Consider the following 16,897-nt stretch of genomic DNA (forward strand, 5'->3'; position numbering starts at 1 on the left):
ACACAACGTAATACAGCACTTCGACTATAGCGCCAACTGAAACATGATGCGTCCCTTGTGAAGCATATTCAGTTCGAACAACATCATAAACGAGGAATTTATCTGGGACTCCATTGGGTCTATTAGGTAAATGGTGTGATCAGCCGTAAAAAAACACGCATCAAGTCCTTCTTTCTGACTGGAGTCAATCCAGTGGACAACTTGGGATGGCATTTGAGCATTTGAGTGTCCACACGGCCAACGATTAAAAGTAGTTGGGTTTCTCGGATATAACTGAGATATGCGGAAAAACCATTTCAATTCAGGAGAGGCTCAGGTTCGTTTTTCCTCAAGCAGTATATTTGTATATTTGTCCAGATTAATCTACTCTACCCACAAAGGGTGCCTATCAAGAGTTAATGAGCACGTAGATTAGCGCGGTTAGACGACACACTTGGTTTGCAGGGCATTCACATGCGACAGAAAAATGTGATTGCACTTGTGTAGTACACTCATGTATGGATTCACAAAGTTTGTCTACCTGGTTTCGCATCTCACGAGCATTTTGTTAGCACAACAGGACCCGAAGAACTAAGAATGTCTAACGCTACGCAGAATTATTTGTCCTTTTGGCAGTTAATCACGTCACAGTGGAGGTGGACCTGTTCGCGTGTGGCACACAAAAAATCCATTTGGAATTCCAATGCCAGTAATTAACTTATTCACATTATTTGTTTATCTAACTTGAGATAGATTCAGTTAGTATTTGGCGAGGTTGGCGTTTGAATGATTTTGCTTCTGCGGAAGAGCACGCGATTCGTGTTCCCAGTATTTTTATGAACGCACACTATATAACCATGGTTATTCTTTCAACTACGAGAAACAAACCAGATCTTGAGATAACTCACTGGTGAAAGCACGAATTTACTGACCTGAAGGTCCACGGTTCGAACCCGAGCAGTGCCTCTTGACTCCTCGTGTATAGGCTTGAGGAACCTGGTAGTAGCTTGGCACCCTTACTTCATTCGGGTAACATGGCAGCTAAGCACCAAGCGGGTGTTACAGATGAATGATTATCATTATTATTTATTATTATGGATTGATCCAATTTGTTGTGATTTTTCGCCAAATCGACATTTGTTAAATCGGGCGCCTACGTAAAATATATCAGCATCTCTTCTATTTCATTCGGGTGTGCTACTACGGATTGCCTCCTTAAATCGGTATTGTGTTCATTTCCCCGGACGCAACAGAACACGTGAGAAGGGTGTTCCAAACAAGTCAACTATTACTGTTTTCGAGAAATACGAACCGGATAAACTATGGCATTGCATACAAAAGTGTAATCAATTTGCCGTTGACAGGGTACGCAGTGTCAGCTCTGTAGATCACAAGCCTCCAGGGACGAATTCAATCGCAAGTAAACTATGCAACTCTTGTCAATGTGCATGTGGTTATACGGTTACCTTTCTTTATGGACTGTTCAGTTGGGATGCAAAAGTGGTCCTTCGCTTGGTGAGAGAGATAGAGCATTCTTCAGTTCTCTCGCTTTATTTCGCACGCCCTAGTGACCGCTAGCATCAATTTGTTTGTATCGTTTGTGCCCAGTCTCATATGGTCATTATGATATCACTAAAAAGATCATTGTGCACGAAATACAGTGTCCCACAAGACGCCAGACAAAACAGTTCACATCATATCTTCTCTCATCACTTTTTGTTGCAAAGTCATCAATGATATGCACGAATCTCGATGGGAACATCATTGGAATTCGGCTCGATTACGCCGTGAACTCATCTTATCCATCAGACTAGGATAAAATATCATCTGACAGCTTGTCTATTGAAGGCTGATTTAGTCTCAAGCGTTTTGCCGTAGGATTTAAATAGAGCTCCCTCGCAGACTATAAAATTATGACCGAATCTTGGTTGTTGAGCCATTGTAGCAGTTCCACGTCTTCGAATGAAGTGCACTGAAAATATGCTCCTCTCTGTAACCATTTGGATACACACGCCCCAGGACAATTCAAGTACCTTTTAAAACGCCAGGTTAGACAGGCGGATATACGGCGGATGGTCAATGGTCCTTTACTCGCAACAAGTTCCCTGAGAGAGTTCACAGATTAAACTTCTTGTGTGTCATCGGGTTCAACGCAGCAATATAGATTGGCGCGGGAAAGCACCGTGTATGACATTTTTGGTGGGCAAGGCAGAAAGCGGCTTTCAAGCACTGCGGGAAATGACGGTAGAAATCAACCGACCACTCCATACAACAAGTTGCCTGTCTCATAAGGGTGCGTAACAGAAGCAGTAGAAACCACCTACGAACTCTAAACTTCATGTGACCTATGGCAAATTCTGGATCCCATGACGTGACAGATCCACAATCACTTTGAATATAACAGTTCAGTTGGCAACTGCAGGGTGACGCACACAGACTTAGAGTTCAAGTTGTGTTCTGCGATGAGACTTATCTATTTATCGGGAACTGGTTTTCTGCCCTCACTGAGGCAGTAACTGGATAAATTAAGATAACTTTGTTTATCAGATTTCACAAGAGGATAATTGACACGCGGCTTATAGTCGACGGCATTATCGTGTCGTTCCTCATGACCGGATTTGATTTTCACTCGTTTAATGTCTGTAGTTGCTTAGAAGACGGGTTTCACATTTTTAGGCTCCCCTATCATTATCTTAGCTTGGGGTGATTGGAGATTCAGTTTCTAAGACGCCACAGACCGTTTCCGTATCCTCTTAGTTTCAGGTCCTTTCAAGAGTGGGTGTGTTTTACGACAGCACTCTCAGGACTGTGTTCTAGAAGCTGGCGATATTCGGGCAGAAATAGCAGACAGTTTAGAGGATAATTATGCTTGAACCATACACGTCTAATTACACTGGAATTCCTAAATTCGTGGAATGCTTCCCAGTGAAAGAGTTAACAAAACTTGTGTACAGAAATCCGAGCTCTCTGTTCACTGAAATCTCTACATTGTGGTAAATATAAGGCACATGCTAAATTAATTATTTAGGGTATATGAGGATTTTGTGACGATGTCAGCCATGGAATCGTTTTTCGTTCTCACGCATGTCTTGACCCCTATTGCGGATATACGACAGTTAGAAAAGTGAAATAGTGACACAACGTGATACTTATGGCATATTTTGTAATGCCAAACGATCACTGGCCAAATCAAGTTCAAGTTGATCGCAGTACCTTGTAATAACATGACCTAAGCGCCAAACTATGCAAAATTGTTAACAGCGGCTTTTCGGGACGCCGATGAAGCAGTAGTTGATGACCTCAGGTTTGGCACAATGATGCTCCTCAATCGCCATCGTCGATGGGCTTCAAACAGGAAGTAGTTTCACCATAAGGCGCATGAATGCAGGCTGTTTAAGGTGAACTAACTGATCCAGCTCGCCGACTGTGTGTGATCCAACGTGCATGCTGCCATGCACACAGTTTTACGTTTGCGCCGTTGGAAACGGAGTTGTATTTCAGAATGACCTCCAGATGGGTGCACACCCAGATAGACGCATGCATGCATGCACGCACGCAGACAGGCAGGCAGGCACACACAGGCATAAACAAACAAACCGAATAATGATCTAACTGTACGAATGCACACATGAATGTGTTTAAATTGATTCAGTCAGACCGGAATCTCTTTACTTTTTAAACAGAGCAACTACGGTCTGCCATTTCGACCGGCGATAACCGGCAGACAAGTGTTTATTTCAGGGGATCAACAAACACCGGCATGCAGTCATTTTCGGGCTCTCAAAGCTATGGATGTGCACACACAGGGTGCCAAAAGCTACAGCCTGGTTCAGTCTACTTTGCTTAAGATGACTGTCCGCCTAGAGACGCTTATGGACGGTAATAAGACTCATCGATTTACAGTTTCCTCGAGTAGGAACATGCATAAAGACCAGACAACAGTGATCACTGTTGAGAAAAGAACCCAACTGTAAGTAAAATAATCCTTCGGTAAAACCTTTATCATACATTTGCTTAAAAAATTCCTCAGCAGTCTCCTGGCCTTCGCCTACTAGGCAAATTGTCAAGGGAAAGTCTAGGAAAATTAGCAGGCTGTAGATCATCCCCCAAGAGCGCCACTTTCGGAGATCACTAACTATTTGTGGAGCCTAGAAGACGTTTTCCTTCAGTTAGAATTTAGTCTGCCATCACTTTACGGGCGAAATCAAAGACAGGCGAAATACGCTATTACGGGGGGGTAGAACCAATCTATACAAACACTCCCAATCGGAAACGTATCGAAGCTATCTGCAGATAGTGCCTTTGCTGGTAGTTACACAGAACGTTGGTACCGATTACACATTGCACATAGTTTAACCTGGGATGTACACAGAGTCGTCCCTTAGTGGCCGACGGAGGTTGAAGATTGTCTAGCATCTTAATTTGATTAAGGAGTGGGATCGTAAAAATTGACTGTTACTCATCTGAGTCTAATTGTGCTGTTACACCTACGATAAGTCAAACTTGGAATTCTAGCCGTGTTTCGTTCCCTACAAAAGCTGTTGTGAGGGACTTGTGCCACGAAATTATGGCCAATCGGTAAACGCTGCCCCAAGACTGAAGACAAAATATTGTTCCGTAATGAAGCTACGTTCACGAGCGAAAAGATCTCACGGCACTAGAGCAAGTTTGTAACAGAAGTTGTGTTACTCGACAATGGCATCCAAGTGCACTTCCATGGTGTTTTGGTTTGTGATGGTATACGAAGTATTGTGAACGTCACCAGTGCGCATCACGATTAGAAACTGGGGCGAATATGCATGTTCTCCTTATCCTTTCCTCCTTGCCGGATGATCCCGGACAGAGAATGAAAAGTTAATATGCACAGAATAAATATTTGCAATGTATAAGAAATTCATAAGATGCATTCGGTCAGGAGTTCTGTCAAGCAAAACTTTCGCTTTAAAAGGAATCCGGATATCACTCAAGCGTACAGAGCATACTTACTCCAACTGTACTTTATTCCAGTTAAGAAGCCAGCTCAACCAGGAAACATTAACTACCCTCAGTAAGCAAGAACAAAGTTGAGTGAGCATCCAACCCTCTACGTATAAATTAAGGCGGCCATTCTAGAGTTAAAAAAAGGAAGTTTCCTCCACCGAAAATGCGGTTTAGCTAGAAAAGTGACTTACCCAGAGTGTTTAACCTAGTAAACACGGCGCGCAAGTTGGTGATAGCAGTCAGGTTCATTCGTTCCTTACTGTACTGAGGCCAAGATTCGTGCATTTCACTAGGTGCTGCCATGTACGCCACCTGAAGTATGAGAGGGGTAGATTAGGTTCTTTTGCACTTTACTCAAGCGATTTTAAAGCTTGTAAATTGTATGATAACGAATCCCAAACTATAATGCAGAGTCTGCTGCCTGTTGAGAAAACGTTTGCTAGTTCACTCCTGTTTGGCACTGAGAAGCAGACTGAGGTGTAACGCTGAGTTTGAAATTCCAATCAAAATGAGGTTACTACACAGTTGGCAGGGTTTTGTCGTGAATGGTTCCAACTGAAAGTAAAATGTTACAGTTTCAAAGGAAACCTCAGACCACGTAACGTCATTTGTAACCATCATGCAAATACGGCCAGACTTGGTCGCCCCATTCTTCGGCGAATCATCGACACTTGCTCGTGTGTTTTAAGTATCTGGCATGATTTGCCAAAGCCACTTGAACGAAAGAAGAAATCGCTTCCAATTGATTCACTTCATCCTTGCTGATGGGATCACCTCCAGATTCCTACCTTATGTGACATTCGTGAGCTCAGTCATCGAAGTTGTACCAGCTCACTTACAGTAAAGTTATTATATGTCCAACGTATTTTTGAGGGTTGAGACATATGAATGTACAATGTGATGGTCCTTACCATGTTTACTTGGCAAGCCATTAGGTACCTTTCTTTCCCAAGGGCCATTATCAAAATACGCCCACATAATAAAACATAACTTGTGCTAAAATAAACACGGCGGCCTCTAAAAACACTGAGAAGAACCAAAGTTTGCATTCACGCGACTCCTTTAGTTGCTGTTGAATTAGAGGTTCAAAAAGAGTCCAAACAACAGGTTTTTAGTAAAAAATAGCAGCCAGCGTGGTATTTAAATTTGACATATCTCGGCTTATCTCGATTGTGTTTGGTTTGATTACCGTCAAAAAATTTACTTATGCGGATGCTCAGGAAACAACAGTAGACTGTGGAATGACATGGAAACGAATCACTACAAAGTCAGCTTTCCCACTTATGTCAACAGTTCAAGCTATTCAAAACTGAAAGTAAGGGTTAATGCACTTACAACTCCACCTTCTGACGGAGTCAGCTGACTGTAAACTCCCGTGCAGGTCACATCCGTCAGGCTACGTCTGCTTCCCTCGGGTACCGCCGGAAAGTCTCGTTTGCAGTTGTTGGAAAAATAAGCGTACTTTTTCCAAGTGCGGCCAAAGTCGTAGGACCTTTCTAGGTACATAGCAGCAGGTCTGTAGGTTTTGAAGCGGAGAATTGTCGAAATGAATTGAAACTGGGTGTCTAAGTTGAGCACGATGGAGACGTTGTGCACTGCATTCTCTGACTGCCACCTGCCAAATGTAATCGCAACCACCGATCAATCCATGACATGGGACAAAGTAACTATCACAAATTGATTCAAAAAGTCTGTACAGAGTTCCTTCTCCCTACGGAGACCACAATTGGAGAAATACTCTTTATCAGAAGATAAAACATTGGGATGAGCTCTTGAGGCGCAAATCAATAATGGTCTCAAAAAATGTCACTTTGCAGAAGATATCATCACCAAAAGACCCTATGGGGCAGTTTATAACATTGAATGAGTCTTTTGAGCTGCCCAGCGCAACTCTCAACCGCTGATCTGTACAGAAATGGTCAGTGGGCATCAAGCATTAAATATGGCCTAAATTCACCCATACATCGAGTAATGCAATTTCTTGTACTTGGTAACTGTGACACACGAGGAGTTGTCTTGCTTGTCCTTAGGATGACCATGACTGAACTTCTACACTACCACACCATGCGGTCATCTCATTTAACACGAAATGATGATTCACGTGTTCATTGAAGCCACCCAAAGTCACTACGTACTCCGAAGAAAAGCGATGATTCCAGATAGGAACCCATCGCATTTCCCTACTTTTTGACTTGAATATGACACAGTGGTTCTCCTAAGAGAGACCACCAAGTGGAAATCTATGCCGGTCTCCATTGGAGTGTATCGGGTTGCGCGCCGAATCGTAGCTATCAAGAAGCACTTTTTTTACTTCGAAGCGGTTTCCATCCGGATGGTTCAGAAATCAGTGGATCCCATCAATTCGCCGCATCTAATAAGGACTCGTTTTGTTTTGGCAGGTATCCAAGGTACCAAAGCGAGAAAAGTTGCTGAAAGCCTTCCACCCATACCTCCTTTATTGGGGGATACCTTATATGCGCAGAGAAATACGAATGATTTTTGATAGGGCGGTATATTCCTGTTTAGCTACGGTAAACCAGATATACTAACAACAGACATAACTCTGCTTGTTGCTGTCTTTGCTTTTTCTGGCACTAACCAATAGGCCTAAAAGAAAGTAATCTAGTTTTTTGTCCAAGCTCAACCCGATTTTTCCGGTTTACGGAGCAAATTCTTCAAATTATTGATCAACTGACTCAATCACTGACGGCTGCCAAGTCAAATACTTGAGTCTTTTTGCGGTCACATTGTATAAGCAATTTAAGTAAATTCTGCTTGATCGTGCTGAGATTTGAGTCAGCTTTTGGCTTTCGGACTAGCTACCCAAATGGTTTCGCCTGATAATAAATACTTAATCATTCTATTAATGGGAAAGATAATAAGGAACGAAAAATTCTAACAGTGCACTTCACAAGTCACATAACGGCACAGCGAACGCTAACATTACCAGTTCTGGAGTGTTTCTGGCAACCGGATATATGATGATTTTCTGGAACGTCAAACTGAGAATAACAAAACTTTTACATTTTGCATTGTGCAATAGATAGCGTCATCTGTGTGATCTATTAATCTGAGAGTGTTCAGAAAAAAGACTAACGGTTCATCCACAAGCATTGGATTACAAAATAATAGGCCAATTATTGATTGTTTTTTGGTGTCAGTAGCTCCCCTGAGCTGCACAAAAGTTGCATTTCTCGAGTGAAGCTGAGAGTGAATTTTGGAAAGTTGAAATGACTGAAGGAACAATTATCGTGAACAATTTCTTCTTTGTTAACAACCTAACATATCAAAAGTGAATTCACGCATCACCGTATTATGTAGAAATACAATGCGAACTGAAAAGCCTACAGAATGTAGACTACGTTGATTATTGCTACTCTGACGGTCGCGTTTGTTGTTAGGATTTAGGTATAGCAAGGTGGCTACCTCGCCAGCGCATTCTTTGGGAGAACTAATAACTTTCCGTCTGGATTATACAGGCTATGCTTAACTCATAAAAATGAGTGGTAAACGGACCTCAGTGCACGGTTTCCCATAAAATAAAGTTTAGGATTTCTCGTCCACTAAATTCACTGCTGAAACAAGATGCACCTAACAGAAAATAGTCCTTTGAACCGATGTTTTGATCAACTCTAAGAGTCTCAGATCAGTGCAAAGTATCCTACCAAACATTCAGATGCTCGCGACCGCTTTAAGTCGCGCTGCGCTGCACACATGTTTGGCGTTAGTGGGAGACGTTTCGTGTGATCCGCTACATCCGTGAGTTGACTAGTTGATGTAGGAGCCTTTAGTTAAGGGTTTAGTAACTTGATCATTGGATGGTTGTGTGTAATTATTAGTACTTGTGAACGCTTCGTGAAATTTGCAGTGTGACTTATTTTGTCTTAAAAGGAACACTTGAAAGCACAGTTTTAGGCGCTTACAGAGTTGTCAACAGTAACCAATCTAGTACCATGTCATACACGAACAATAAATAAACCGAAGGCTAAAAGACGTTCTCAAGTAAATGCACATTTCTAATAAGATGGGGATGTTATTTTTACAAAAAATTGATATCGTTGTAGGTGTGGTGTGATCATGGTGTGTGCAAACATGGTAACGTCAGGTAGCCAGTATGAGATGTTCTAGCTCTGTTACACGTCGTCAATACGTTTTATCAGCCTGGTCCAGCTCAACGCAACCTTTGGTAGATATAAATTTACAGACCGACCACAAATGAACCATCAGATACAATTAGTTGACAGTCAATGAGAATTGACCAAAAAGTGCCTTTACTTGGTATTTCGGACCGTTCGAAAGATCGGAACATATCATCAAAAGAAGACCAAGCCGAGATAAGATGTGATATTGGCGAAGTAAGGTTGCTCAGAAGTTATGCTGGCAAAGACTTGCTACCGATGTTCCACGGAAGTGAAAATTTTGGCACAAATGTGTAATTACCGAAGCTTCAAATCTGATTTAAATCCGGGCTTTCAAGATAAAATCTCTCGAAATAGGTGCTTTTCATTAGGAAAAATCATCCTTAGAGCGCGAATTCGATCGCAATTCCTCGCTTCAGTATCACCCGCAGGACGTCTTCAGCTAACTACAAGAGAATGAGTGTGAATACCATATTTTCCAAGACAAAAGCGTACTAGCATATTTTCTCGGCATGCAAGGTTGCCGAACACTCCTAGACACCCAAATATTGGTTTTACTTGTCCAGTTCCTCTGTTAGTTGGATTAACTCGAGATTTTACACCAACCCCACGTTCTTTTGCACGCATTCGGTAAACTACACTCAATTGTGAATTCAATTGGTGTTATTAGAAGGCTCAAATGAATCTCTGGTGTTTCAAACTGAATGGGATTTACAAAGGTCACAGCGGATTTCAAGCATAATCTTATACATATCCGAGGCTGTTTCCTCGACATGACAAACCACTCGTTAGCTTCCAATTCTGTAGAAAATAAAAACTACTGCTGACAAGTACCATTTTGATACTGATTCAGGCGCAGGACAACGCGTAGCTTTGAGGGGACTTTGCAGTTATTCACGCGTCCAATTCTGCCAGGATAAGCGCCTGTTTTGTCCACTGGCACTAACTCCTAAACTGAAACCATTAGGTCTTAGCAAAACGCACGCCCCATAACTAGACTTCGAGAGGCACACGATATCCTCTGTTGCTGTGGTTCTCGAAATAATCAGCTCGGTTGCATCTTGTCAGTCAATCCATGACATTTTGTTGTTGTTTTGTGCATATCACTTTAACACCAAGGTCAGAAAAAATTAAAATTGAAACACTATATAATATAGTGCTGCAAAGTACTGCGGTACTGAGACCTACGCGAGATTTCTCCGACAAGACATCACTCTCTTAGAAATGTGAAGATGAAATTTTTTGTCTAAAAAGCGTTCCTCCCAGGAAGAATAAATATGCTTTTCCCAGTATTGGACTATTTTGAGGATTCACAAACCAAGCGATGTATTAGAGCGTTTTGCAAGACTTCACTTAACAATGGGCTTCGGACTGACGTCTACACAAAGGAAGTCCAAGGTCCTAGTGAAGAATGTATCAATGCAGTTACGAAATGTTGATAAGCACAGTCTGGCCTAATTGAAAAATGCCTCCAATGTGCAACATCATGAAAACAATATGCAAATCCTTACGTCTTCCTCAATATATGGTTGCATTCATATTGCAGACCTTTTGGCCAAAGTATAGTTACAACGTAACGTACAGGGTTCACAGCCCATCATCGTTTTTAATATGCTATGCGCGCACCACAAAACTAACTAGGTTTCGTCCAGTAGTCCTTAGTGCGACGGAGCACAAACCAGTTGTATGTTTTAGGGAGGTCCCATCTTAGAAAACAGACTTTGTTCTGAAGTTCGCTTAAAAACTAGAACCGACTACAGATGCAATAGTCTACAGCGCTCGCTATCAGGTAGATGCGTTTTTGTGAGAACACAAGGCCATATTAGTGAACCATAATGACACATATGAAACACTCAGACAACGATCCACATACCAAACAAATTAAGCGAAGGCTAACTAGACAGTGTGTTGAACGACGCGATGGCAGCGATTATCAATAGAGTATGGTGATGGCGAGTCCTATTGGCTCGACAATGCATCACAAATAATTGGCAACGTAAACACACGTTTGGCACTTGTCGACTTGTTCCCCTTCCTAACTTCGGTCCATCAAACCCTGCGGTCTTCTACAATTCACCTTGAGAGAAGTTTGCGCGACCAATTTCTTAGTCGAATCTTACGCGCAATGGAGATCCAAAACGAGCTCGTCCAAAAGTTATGGGTGTTCTGGTTCTAATTTAAGTCGGATGATCTCAGTTAAGCTTAGGAACTAATTTTGATAAAAAATGGCCGGGCATCGTCTAGGGATTGGTAGATTTCTGACTTTTAGGGCTCTCAAGCACAAAGACGGTAAGACATCAGAAACGCTTTTAATCTTGTATTAAAACCCACCAAAGTGGGTATAACTGGTATTTATTTGAATCAAAAGTTTTACGTAAGGATCTGCGAACTATTGAGGATGTTGTCAAAGGTTTCAAACTAAAAATAAAAACCGGCTCTAAGTAATCTCTTCACAGATCGAAAACTGCAGGTGACAAATAGAAACATGCAAAAAGCTCTTGACTGAAATTAAATGGAAGAACAGTGGGCGACGCAATAATTTCCAAGACATTTTGCGTTTGCGCCTAATCTGCAGACGAAAATTTTAAGAGCATATGCACTTACACAAAGGTGAAACATGTTGTTTACTCCGTTAATGCTGCACCCTTTTTTCTCAAAGCAAGAAAAGCCTGTAATGACTGTGAATAATGTTACATAGGGAAGGATTTGTTTAATCTGTAAAATAGGTGTCATGGCCTTTCTGCGGGTCGTATTTAACGTGTTAGTTGGAAGAGGGTTATTTAGTTACTTATCCAGCATCACATAATGGACTGCCAGCATACTCTATAGGATCTGTAAAGTCATGAAATAGTAATAAGCTACCTGTCTACCTTGGTTTTCGTTCATATTCAGCCTACGCGCTCATTATCGCAGAGAAGGCACTTAGAGTTTGCTCACCGGTAATTTATCAAGCACTTTTAAATTAATAATCTTAAAATAAGTGACCGGATAAAGGAAACTCTTTCAGAAGAACAGACTGTTTAGTTTGTCAAAGAATTATCCACATTCGCATCACATCCTCATGGAAAAAAGGAGGCTGTTGGCGCCGTGGAGCTTTGGTTCTAGAAGAAACATTGATTCACCTTTGTCTGCTTGTCAACTATAATTGGATGCGACGGAATGTAGTGATTCACTGGTTGTTACCAGCGGGTTGAAGAATGAGTAACCATTGCAAGCAATATTCTAGTGTGCCACTAGAGTCTTCTAAACCAAACTGGATTGTATGAGGCACAGGAAGAGCCGAAACAACTAAATTTAGGAACAATGAAAGGTGAAATTTTGGAATTTATGGGCTTTTAAGCAAACGAATATCGGATCAATTTACGTGCTGTGCACATCATATTACCTATGGTGGCTTGCACGTTGAACGCTTCAGAAAGAGCGCCCCTCAACTAAAAGACCATCTTTTAGAGACACTGAAGAATTTTATATGGGCTTATCGTCAAACACCCTATTGGAATTTTGGATGAAATAGACGCGACAAATTAGACAGAGTTTTAGGGAAAACCTAACACATCCAGCCAATAACCTCCATCCTTACCTTTAAAGTAGAAGGAGCTCAGGCTGTTACCACGTGCGCTTGCACTTTCTCGTAGTGCCAGAATCACTCCGCCCAAGCTAATTTCTGCAGACTGCTGACTTTTAGTGATGAGCATAAGGGCTAGTTTAACATAAGAAGAAGACAACAAAAACGATAAAATTTTTCCTTAATTGGGAGTTGCACGCATGCTGCAATCCAAACGTCGATTTGTGGACACCGGAATGAAATTGAAAAGGTACTTGGAAACTACGAAGGCCCTGAAAAGTATACTCGCCTTATGCCAACTTGAACCCTACCTCCGTTGATTTATTGCACATCAGCGCGTCCAAATCCTCGCTTTCGTCCCAATTGTTCGCCAGATGCCGTGCAATCTCGCCTTCCTTCTTGTTCGGGTCCTTCATTTCGCCACACATAAGACCAAATATTACCGCATTCACTTCACCGTCCATCACATAGAGCTTTATTAACCTGTTTTAGTAGATGCTGCTCCGATCCGTGTGTGAGAAAGAACGCAATTTTGAAAATTGCTTCGCATACTGGAAAGCTTTTCTACTAACATTTTTTAGCTTAGTGCACAAACTACATGCATCTTTCTCACATAGGATCAAATCCCGTTTTACGTTCAGTATACGCACAGTGGCACAGTTCACTGTTCATGTTAGATCTTTTGGTTGAGGCAACTCACCTCGTCAGCTTTCGACCTGATTTTCTATTCCAACTCAGAGAACGATGACTAAAGGTGTGCTACTACTAACCACATGAGCTCTACGACCGCTTATACTATTCCAGATAAATTACTGCGTCTCAGCGTTTTCATTTCTCCACTTGTTCATCGGAAAGCTTGCGTGAGAGAAATACGCTTGCTTGCAATACGGTCACAACTAATATTCCTATGCCAACCATCAAATCCTGGAGCATTCATAGCGTCTTTTTCACTATCTATAGTCCAAGTAAGCGCACTCCCCGATCAAAAGTGAATGCACCAGTTTTAGATCGAAATCGAAAAGTATTAATGCATGGTTCAAACTCACCATCGCCCAGGATTGCTCGGTACTCGAGAAACCACATTGTCAATTCGATGACTTTCTGGATTTGTTAGGGCATTATACGGCTGACTAGATGTACACTCCTTGCAAAAACTCCTTCCACTTGTTGTGACGACACAGTATGCTTCCACTTCATTCAATCCACATGTTGAAGAAGCCCACAAAGAACTCTCCCGTCCAATGAGTAGATCGCCCGCCCGAGGATTGCAAATGGTATTTTCACATGAGTATTCCTCACTTGATGACCTAAAAATATTTCCTTTACCAGAATTGGTTTACAGTTACTCTAATTACCCAGAAATACACCAAAAACTATCCAGAACCAACGAGTGACCATCGGCAACACCTACACCATTCAAAACTGAAACGTCAGTTGACCTCAACAGAATGCAATTGATGGTTAGTTCTGATATAGGTTCAGCCTAAATTTATCATTGGTCATTTGAACCGGAATTCCGAGAGTTTGATAGAGATATCGTTTGTCAAATGATTTCATGTTGGTTCTAACCGTTATGGGAGTGCAAACTCGTTTTCCCGTGCACCCTTTTCGGTACTCGAGACACCGTGTTTTTTTGGGTTACCCTTCCACCATCCCTTCAGGGGGTCCAGTGAAATGTTGCATGTTCATGCTCATCGGGTTCGCTGAAGGTATAAAAGGCTGAAGAGGAGAGCATCTGTTTACGTGTTTTTTTACTGATATCGTGCTTGTTCATATTCCTGCGGATAGTCTGAAGTGGAATCGGTAAATCTACCGGGTCGTAAGGAACGGAGATTATGGTCAAGCATACATTTATAAACATGCAAGGACACAGAGTGAGTTACTGTGCCTACACGGATATTTTCAAGCATGTTCATGTCATCGGGTTCGCTGAAGGTATAAAAGGCTGAAGAGGAGAGCATCTGTTTACGTGTTTTTTTACTGATATCGTGCTTGTTCATATTCCTGCGGATAGTCTGAAGTGGAATCGGTAAATCTACCGGGTCGTAAGGAACGGAGATTATGGTCAAGCATACATTTATAAACATGCAAGGACACAGAGTGAGTTACTGTGCCTACACGGATATTTTCAAGCCCGAAAAAATCGAGCTGAGCTGGATGGGATCCGGGAAACTCCCTAGGGAATTGGAAGTAAATATTGACGGGGTCCCGTTCCTACGAAGAAGACAAGATCGTGAACAGTCGTGGGGTTAACTTCGGGTTTTGTCCGTATGGATGAATCGCATGAGGGTTGTGGAAACGTGAATGCAGGACTACGATGCAGACCGGATGTCGGCGCATCAAGATGAATTTTCTGGAAGTAACCAGAGCATTGGAATCAATGAGGCATATAGCAGACAGATGCGTTGCACGGGGTGCCTTCATGCTTTCTAATCAAACCTGATGCGGAATTACTACTTCTCATAACCTCTCCGCTGTTTCCAACCTTCGCTGCTCCTTGATCCTAGAGGCAGCTGTTGCTGTGCTGCAACACTTGTCCAACAACTACTTCAGCCTTCCAGATTAGCATCCCAGCTTTTGGCAGTCGAATTCCGTTGAATTCTCATCAATAATTACACTTCAGTGGACTTGGGTCACATCATACATCTCTGATACTGAGATATTCGGAGGCAACCACCTCAATTTCTGGACCAACCGGAAGTGCGGGAATGCGAATGACCTCGTTTATTAATTAAACTTCACTATGCCCACTTTCATTTCCCCCCTCATTCCACTCCCGCGTAATTTCCATTCACTGCGGGTTCAGACTGCACTAAGCTAGACAGACGCTTAGCTAGGCCTATCAATTCGCTGAAGGCGGATTTACTCCCCTCACAGGTGGCTGAGCCTATTTTTTCCAGCTATGGTTCTGTACGTCTTTTGCTGTTAGGCGACCAAATGTCTCACACTACTCCAGGATGGAGTTCCAGCACGTCGGGACTGGTGGACGTTTTGCACCGGTGCTAACTAAAGCCGTTCGACAGAATGTTATTCACTCAATACGCTGGTGCAGTGAATAGACTTTTTGAACATATATCTACACTCAGAACTGGACCTGTCTGTCACAAACGAAAGATTCTTTGTTGCCTATGTGATGAAAAAGGTTACTTTTGACTTTGTCTTCTACTAGGCCTGGGGGCTTCGAAATTTAAACGCGGAGTTAGAACTTTTAACGCGCCTTCTTAAAAATGCATATCTTATTTGCTACACACTCTTCAGTAATACATGCTCTTTGGCATCGATTTCAACACCGCCATAGAAACCTACTCCCGACTTATGACATGCCTTTAGACATGACCATGACAATATCCCCAATATACGCACACCGGACGCTAATACCCGTTGATCAAGGATACAGGGTATAGGTTAGGTGTATAAACATAGGTATGATCCATCATAAATAGGGTCACGTGAAACTGACACGTTCCAAACACAACGGACTTCGGTGACCTTGGAATGCAAGTGGAATGCGCGCAGCATGCCATAGGACGGTGGGAAAACTTAACTATGGAATGACGGGACTGTACCCGCTGGTGCATTTTAAAAACACGACTTGAAAGAGTTGAACGGTGATAAGCAATTAGAAAGTTGATTTCCCTTGAGCATTTCAAGGATTTTCCTAACCATGCAGCGAAATGTGTATAACGAACGATTCTTAGGCCAACTGGAGCAGAAAGTAGCCTTCCATCATGGGAATGTATATTGGGTGGATAATTGGCACGGTTATTATTGTTAGATGTATGAGCACTTGTTGATCGAACGTACCGGGGAGGGTACCGTCGATAGTGCATAAAAGCAAATGCCCCTCGTAGAAATTATGGATAACTTTATGAAGAGAACGCCCTGACATTGGGTCAGGATGGTCAGCATTTTAAATCTGTGGCACACGGTCAGCTGAGTGAGATGCTGTTGTGTCAGTGGGTGACGCGCCCATTAGGAGAAACACCGAGATGTTGTGAAATACGGGGGGCTGTCACGTTTGGTATGGCGTCGGAAATACTACCATAGTGACTTCGCACCCTGTCAAAAAAAGCCTTGCACTTTGTCGTTCCCGATAAATCACCTCTAAATTAGACGATAGTTGGGAATAGCCAGGAAATTGTGATGAAGGGAGACCGGTACGGTGAGTGAATACACTTGTACACCATCAACGGTAAAGCGCCGATCATGACTAGGGTGACCGCAATAAATAATA

The 16,897-nt window shown here is 42.3% G+C and overlaps 1 protein-coding gene across 1 annotated transcript in view; it reads right to left on the bottom strand.

Annotated features, from left to right (window-relative positions):
* T265_11551 (hypothetical protein) overlaps positions 1-14,096 on the bottom strand; it is a gene marked incomplete at both ends in the record, with an annotated part of 63,164 nt that extends 49,068 nt beyond the window's left edge. The window contains 3 exons of the mRNA XM_009178231.1: positions 5,151-5,271; positions 6,295-6,574; positions 13,710-14,096. Coding sequence (XP_009176495.1) covers positions 5,151-5,271; positions 6,295-6,465 — 292 coding nt within the window. The remainder of the gene's footprint in view (positions 1-5,150; positions 5,272-6,294; positions 6,575-13,709) is intronic.
* Between the last annotated feature and the right edge of the window lie 2,801 nt (positions 14,097-16,897).

This window comes from Opisthorchis viverrini, assembly GCF_000715545.1.
Source record: "Opisthorchis viverrini unplaced genomic scaffold opera_v5_516, whole genome shotgun sequence".
In the NCBI taxonomy this organism is placed as follows: Eukaryota; Metazoa; Platyhelminthes; class Trematoda; order Opisthorchiida; family Opisthorchiidae; genus Opisthorchis; species Opisthorchis viverrini.